Here is an 8,206-nt window from a genome sequence, read left to right as displayed (position 1 = left end):
ATATTTAAAAATGAACTTAGGCCTACCCTAACAATATATTTATTAATATACGACAACGACAAATGTGTCTGTGGTAAAGTCATAAACTCCTAATTCAATAGCCTTTATACTGTCATTATTTTGTATGTTGAAATTTCATACTTGTGAAATTTAAAATGCATTGTTTACATGAGGAAGTTGAAGTATCATTAGCTACTGCAGAAACTGGTAGTAGCCAAATCTGCAGCTAGGGTCATAGACTATGACACAAATCAGTTCATGGCCATATTCATAATCATTTACTTTATGATAATGTCTCTAGAGGCATCACTAGATCTTCTGACATAAAATAAACACACAAAAAACAAAGAAATATATACTAATATAAATATAAGCTGCAATTATATAACAAAGGGAGATGCATTTTAATACCCTTACAAAAAAAAGGTAGTAGGCCTACTGTCGTAGTCTCATAGTGCATGTAGCCTACCTACCAGATGGTAATAACATGCAGTACATAGCCTATAGCATGATACTGGATATTTACATGGTACTCGTGGTAAGTCCATGGTACTTTTTGTTACTTTGTTGCATGTGTAATGTAAAGTGTGAAGTTTTTGAAAACAGTAATATAAAACTGTTACGATCTAGCGCGCCCCCTGCTGCCCACCCACCAACTTTTCAGGCGGTCCCCTACTTCCAGCTTCAGAGGTCAACTTGCAGTCTCGAGCATGACATGGCGATTTAAGTTATATTACATTTTACTTAAAAATGCGTCTCACTACCCTGCCTCTCATGTTTTTAAACACAAAAACGCATTTTGTGTGATTCAGTCAGTATGAATGACCCCTTTACTAGTTAGGTCTGCTTCTCGAGATTCAGATTCGTGATTTGCGAAATAAATCATTAAGAACTCCTTGCGAACCGGGTAGACAGATTCAGAAGAACCGAATCGATTAATTTGTCTTTGGCATCGCATCACACAAACGAAGAACAAAGAAATATTAACTAACATAAATACAAACTGTCTGCAACTACATAATGAAAGAAAGAGAGATTTTGTTCGAAACCCTTCACAAAAAGGAGAGATTCAAAGGAACCGAATTGATCGAAAGATTCAATCGAAAATCTTTTCTAGAACAGCTTTTTGTCCTGTTATGATTTTATTTATTTTTGCTGTGTAGTGGCAAATATCATTAAACTGTGGAGAATGTTTTAAAAGTAAACTATTAATTTTCAATAAAAATGTTTATAAGTAAAGACAGTTTACTTATGACAGACTCAATGACAGACAGTTATGAAGTATTTGTACTTCATTACTCTAACTCTGTGGACTTATGTACATTAAGGATAAAGAGATCATCTACCAACTCTATATGACACCTTACATACTGTAATATCTGCGACTGTCTGTCTACCTCATACAATAATTTACATATACCGGTATGTAGTATATTCTGTTTTGAAACTGTCTACCCACCACATATGGCACTACACATTACAGTATGTATATCCCGGACTGTCTAGCTCCTCATATGACACAATACATATTGTAATAATATGTATATTTTGTTGTGGGACTGTACTGTAATATGACACTAGACTTGTACAATGATCAGTGATGGGGATTGTAAAATTGTGATGAAAACACATATAGGGATAGTGTTTGAGAGCTCTCACTGTTCTTCTATTAGAGCACAACCACAGAGTCAGCGTTTCTGTTACATTGTTTTTATTAAATTGCCTTCAAATTAACAAGCAAACACCTCAATTATCTCTTTTTTTTTTTTCAAATCCCTTCCAAGCCGTATTTATATGCTATGGCTGGTCACTGATGAAAGTTATAAAATCTTTACAGGAACTTTGCAAAAAATCAAGAAAGGCAACAAAGCAAAAAAAAAAAAGCCATTACAAAAATAAGATTTTAAAATATTGTGTCATTGTTAAGGTGAAAGTAAAGTGCTTTTGAGGAATGATGTTTTCATTACTTAAGACAGATGAATGTTTATAATAATTGAGAGCACAGAACACAGGCTGCCATCCTTTCATTCCTAACAACCAGTCCGTTGGAGTATTGTGATCGGTTGGTTTAATGATGTTTGTGGGGGGGTGTTTTCCCTTTTCAAAGGCACATTGCTGTAAGAAGCTGGCATTGATATGAATCCATTCAGTCCAATTTTAAATACTTTACAGTGAGTGTGTGCAGGGGGAGGCAATGCAAAAGCATCAGACCAACCAAATCCCACACATGAGTCCATGAGAGATAGATCATTCTAGATGATGATGAACCATCAGTGTATGTGAGAGAAATCTCTGTCAATCGCTCTTCACAGCTTTTTGATGTGTGTAATGTTTGTTAAACTGGGAATCGGTGTTGAAAAGTCTGTCCCACCAGGTGAATGTAGATCCATAGTTGCCAACAAAATTCATGTGGTGGAAGTCATGGAAACGAGCTCCAGCATAGAATGGAATCAAATGCAGGGGGTTCAGAGGAATGTCGTAACCACTAAAGAGAGAACAAAAGAAGGAACGTCAAAGAACAAAACACATACATACTATAAAGATAAATGACATGATCAAAAAAGTATTATAAAATATTTTTACCAGGATATATTTCCACACAAAATATAGTTTAATCATAAAAATCCTAGAATTACCAAACTAAATAAGAATGCGGTGTGTCCACATACTTCTAGTCATGTAGTGTATCAAATGAATACATTTGTAATAAGTTATTATCAGCATCACAGTGTTGACATTATCAAATGTACTGATCCAGACCATGGCACGTCCACATTCAATTGCATTGTGCGTCCTGAGCTCACCTGTGAACATCAATGGTTTCAAGCAGCCGGAAAGTGACCCAGGCCCAGAGCAAAATCATGTGATTGCAGAAGACCATGATGCCAATGAAGAATCCAGCACCCAGAATCAAAGTCTCAGCAGGGTGGGCATATTCTGCCTGCATGCCAAATGGAGCCTAACATACACACAATGAAAAAGATGGTAGAACAACTATCATTATTAAGACAAAAAGGAAATACAAATTAAGAGTTAAGGCACGTTCACACCAAGCACTATAGCTATAAAGATAGCGATAACTATATTAGCGTCCACGCTGATGGATAAAAAAAAGTTGTGTTTATAGGCATGTGATGCATGCTCGAGCTCTATAGACCTTATGCGCCAGAGAAACAAGGGCGCAGCCATCTTTAGAATATTGTCTTTGACCTTCCGTTTTTGCGGTCGCTCTGTATATTTCTATGGCATTGCTGTCCAGGAGTAATTCGCTTTTGAAGTGGATTTACTTAATGTAAAGTTAACGAAAGTTATCATGAGGACTGTAATGTTTAAAGCAGATGTCAGTAGACCGGGAAGATTTTAAAACGAGCCGTTCATTCATAAATACGCAAGATCGCTGTGAAAATACAGACCGGAAGACAAAAGACAACGAGCGCAGTGCTGAAAAGGGGCGGGGCTACATAAGGTCTATAAAGCAGGATAGATTCTGATTGGCTGTCAATGTTTCTTTCGTTAATCATCTGGGAAAAAAATCCTGGTTTCACTTTATTTTGATGGTCCCTTAAACACATTCTGTTGACTATAAGTAACGTTACACCTACATGTCTACTAACTCTGTTAGTAGAGTATTAGTAGACTGGTAGGGTTAGAATAAGTTGACATGTACTTGCAAAGTTGCTTATAGTCATTAGAATGTCTTTTGGGGAGCATCACAATAAAGAGTTAGCAGATATTAACCAGACAGTCTACTAATACTCTAATGAGAGTAAGATGACATGTAGTTGCAAAGTTACTTATAGTCAACAGAATGTTGAAAGTGTTACCAAAATAGAAAGTTATTCTAACCATATTGTTTCTCTGTGCCGTTATTGTTATATTTGTGGTGTGGACTCTCTTTTATATTTAGAACGATTTTTAGAACTATACTTTAATCATTATTGTTATAGTTATCGTGTAAACAGGCCTTCAGCAAATATATATATAGATTGAAAATATTAATTATAATACAATGTAAAACTGTAATAGTATGAATTCACCAAAAACTACTTCTGCAAGCCTATCTTGGCTGTCTTATAGTTTCCCTTCATCTGCACATTGTGTGTGTATTTGTGAGAATGCGAGTAACTTACAGTGAAGTCATGATGGACTTTATGAATGTACTTGTAGATTCTGCGATGATGTAGGGCTCGGTGGAGGAAGTAATGCCATGTGTCCTCAATTACTGCACAACCAAAACACTGGGCCAATAAAGAAGGCCTGAGATGGTGAGAGAGATTATAAAAATGAAAACAAGGCCCACTCGCTTCAAAAAAAGATTTCGGTAAAGCTGCAGAACAACCTCAGGACTTTGACTGTTACTTCATAGACCTATTAACACAGAATTCTTCATATTTGAATCACTTTATAAAGTGAGAGAGCTGTTCTCACCAGCGAGGCATGGAGTCCCAGTCATAAGGGATGCTGAAGAACTCAGTAAAGTAAAATGTTCCACAGATGAGCGGTAGCTGGATACAGAAGTGATTAAACAGCAGCATTTTGAAGCACTTCCACTGTTTCTCCCATGTCTCTGGTTTATCCTGCAAGCACAACAACAAAAACATATATGAAAAGTTAAGAAAAACTATATGTTTAACAAGAGAAAAATATATAAATGTTCAATTTAAAATAATAAATCCTTTGATTCCACGTACCGGTTGGATTTTGTACTTCTGCATGAAAGGGAGGAACTGAAAGATAAATCCAGGCAGGCAGAACAGGAAGTAGATGAGTTCATGGACGATGAGCGAGCCCCAGGTGGCGATCTGGAATTTGTTGTAGTTCTGCAGCATGTGGTTCCACGCGTGCTCCAGAGGTTCCTGTAGTGGATTTTCTGGAAGAAATGAATCCACATATTCCACCGCCATATATGCAGAAGACAGAATGTTGGCTGTGCCGTTCACCTCCATGGCAGCGAGTCGGTGGGACTCTCCAAATGAGTAACTATAAACACATGACATGAATAAAGATCAGTGACACTCAGTTATCAATCTCAGAGTGAGGCTTGCCTGAAATACAGGTAGGTAGTTCATATGGAAAAACTGCATCATGTCAGTACAGGGTTACACCAAAATATTAATATATGTCACGTTCATAAGCCTCTGACAGAGAGTCCAAATCAAGTATTTTGACACTAGTCTTTCAAGTCATAGGTCAGTTTCTAAATCAAGTCTCAAGTTTTTTCAAGTCAATTTTTTATATTTATTTCAATTTTTTATTTATTTTATTCTATATATATATATATATATATATATATATATATATAGATAGATAGATAGATAGATAGATAGATAGATAGATAGATAGATCCAAAGATGAGTTCAACTTGAATTCAAAGTCAAGTCGAGTTGAGTTTGTTCTCTGGTTACACCCAGATGTTGCTTGTCATTATTCATTGAAGTTATGCAAGCTTTCCAATTTAAACTAATTTATATACCTCTAAATTATGCACATTTTTGGTGACAAATAAAATTCCACGTACCGTGAATAAATAAAATAGAATTTTAAAATGAACACAATTTAACGGCGATAATATTTGAATTATTAAATATGGATAATAATATTTTGGTAGCCAGAATAGACAAAATAAGCTGGTCTGGTTGCACAACAATAAATAAATAATCATAAATACACAAATGCGTAAAGATTACGACACGACACTATTAGGTATTTTGTTCATACTGCATGTGCATGTCTGTAAAATCACAATTACAACCATTACCCATAAACACTTTATTTTCTCTCAAAGGCAACTATCTATTGAAATAATTTCCCAATCAACAAATGCACCTATGTAGTCCAACAGTAATATTCAGCTTGTTTACATTATTTCCATGTTAAACGCGTGTTTACATTATTCTGCTGTAACTCTAACGAGGGCAGATGACAGAGCCCAAATATTTCTATTATTTTTTAAAGAACATTACAACAAATATCCTATGATATGAGTGTAGATTTCAGGACGGACGTGTTGTTGACTCACCTGTGAGAAGCTCTCCTTCTACCTGCGCTGGCAGTAACGTCGCTTTTAATACAATAGAACCTTACATAGGACCATTGGCCGAGAAAAGAGGAGACGGTGTCTGCGGGCTGAGGATGGCCGCTGATTGGCTGTGACAAGAGGGAGACTGACGTATACGGGCAGGGGCGGCGGCCTGATTGGTTGAGGGAATGAACTGACGATAGTGAGACCTTTAGTTTCCGCAGCTGCAGCCAATGAAAACCCGCGCTTGTCTTTCATAACCTGCGCTGACGCGCTGACTTGAACTGCACCTCCTGGCAATAAGGTTAAAAAAAAAGAAAAAAGAAGAAGAAAAAAAGAGTCTATGAAGTCGGGGGTTTCAGTAGATAGCTCGGACCCCGAATATAATCACCCTCGTGCGATGGACCTCATGCTAAAAAAAAATTCATTTCTAGTAGCCTACTGTACTGTTATAGAACTGTCACTGTATTTATATGCTTTTATTTATTTACTAATTTACTTATTTTAATATTTTTTATATATTTTAATCAAACATTTTTATTTGTATCTATCAACTGTGAAAAAATAATATTATAAATATGCCTAAATATTGGACAATATTTAGTTAATATGTATTTACTTTTTAAAACGTATTTTAATCATTCTTTATTTACTTGTATATCATTTTTATTTATAATTATTTTATTATTATATTTTTTGTAAATCTTAATCCTAATCTCTTTTTATTATTATAATTTATTTATTTTCACTTTCTCTGAACGCTCTTTGCGCCACCTGACGGTCCCCGAACCCCAGTTTGAAAACCCCTGTATTATTGATGGAGTGTTAATATTGGAATATTCAGATAATCTAATATTCAAACAAGAATTTCTAATTTCTCTCACTGTCATTTCCCCCCACATTTGTTAGTACCAAATACATGCATTATTTATCTGTATATATTTACAGTAAAAGAAAGTTCACAAGTATAAGTTAATTTCACATTGGAAATATTCAGTAGGCTAACATTAAATTGTTTTGTGCCTCATGTGAACAAAGACACTCTCACACTTACACACATGGGCGTCAGTTTGGTTTGAAATGTGCTGGGGACAGAGACGCATTCGTAAGTGCATTTTCAGAAGTGCTGGGTACAATGACGCATTCATTTTTTTCTCTCTTTCGCGCAGGTTATGTTTTGGAAGACGATGTCCTGTAGCTCAGGCACGGCCCCACTTTTCAACAGGCCCACCCAAAAGTAAAAAAAAAATAAAAAACTTTTACTATATTCTAATTTTGTCAATAATTATAAAAAAATCGCCAATAAGCTCATAATTTGTGCTAAAATAGTGTTTAGTTTTAAAAACCATTTTAAAAAGCTGGTTATATTTTGATGTTTCTGCGCAAGTTCAGCAGACAGTGAGGTTCGGGTTTGTTCCGATCAGAGCTCGTGAGTGGAGAGCGCATTTCTGAATTTTCCGCTCCGCTCGTCCACTTCGTAAAAGTAATGATTATGAATGATTGTTAATAGGCTATATCTTCATTAACTAGAGATATAATTAAACAAAAAGTAGTCAAAACACATCTAACAGAACATAGCCTAAGTTGTTTATTTTTTACACCTTGTGTTTTTATTTTGTTTTATTAACGAAATGTCAATCTTCGTGTTTATAACAGAAGATACAATACAATACAAAAATCTTCAAGATGTATAACGGATTGTCACCTTATAAACAGTCCATTTTAATGGAATAATACACCCTTATAATAAAGAAAAAGCTTCAGTGATAAAGAATATGAACGCAATGCATTTAATTATACATTAAGCGTTTTCCTTTCATAGAAACCCTTTATTATAAGGAAAATAGGTGGCTCTTAACGTGTCTTTCTATGGGAGGATGGCATAGCGGTGCATAGCAAATATTCAATGCATTCAATGAAAATATTCAATGGTATTCAATGCAAAACAAATAAAATAAATAAATTATTGTGGCATTAATTAGCCCATAAACAATATTTATTTTAAAGCCTAAACGAATTTGTTTAAAGAAAAACACCAGCGTTGGGCGTTTATCTGAATAGGCTAAGTGTTTCAGCCGCCCTTTTCAAACTGCCGCAATAAAAATGCAACAGAATTTGATTAGTTAAACATGAAGATGATTATCAGTCTGGCATGGCCGCTCGCTCTAACGTTAACCTAGATAAATG

General features: G+C 35.3%; 1 protein-coding gene across 1 annotated transcript; it reads right to left on the bottom strand.

The window, feature by feature from the left end:
• Positions 1-1,697: 1,697 nt before the first annotated feature.
• On the bottom strand, positions 1,698-6,146 carry msmo1 (methylsterol monooxygenase 1). The gene is made up of 6 exons (XM_084401583.1): positions 6,020-6,146; positions 4,692-4,980; positions 4,429-4,577; positions 4,131-4,257; positions 2,805-2,959; positions 1,698-2,485 (listed from the first exon to the last, which is right to left on the bottom strand). Exons 2-6 carry the CDS (start codon positions 4,944-4,946, stop codon positions 2,296-2,298), a joined length of 876 nt encoding a protein of 291 aa, XP_084257709.1. The 5' UTR covers positions 4,947-4,980; positions 6,020-6,146; the 3' UTR covers positions 1,698-2,295.
• Between the last annotated feature and the right edge of the window lie 2,060 nt (positions 6,147-8,206).

Source organism: Rutilus rutilus (genome assembly GCF_951802725.1).
Source record: "Rutilus rutilus genome assembly, chromosome: 2".
NCBI classification, from domain to species: Eukaryota; Metazoa; Chordata; class Actinopteri; order Cypriniformes; family Leuciscidae; genus Rutilus; species Rutilus rutilus.
This window is presented reverse-complemented; position numbering and strand designations above follow the sequence as displayed.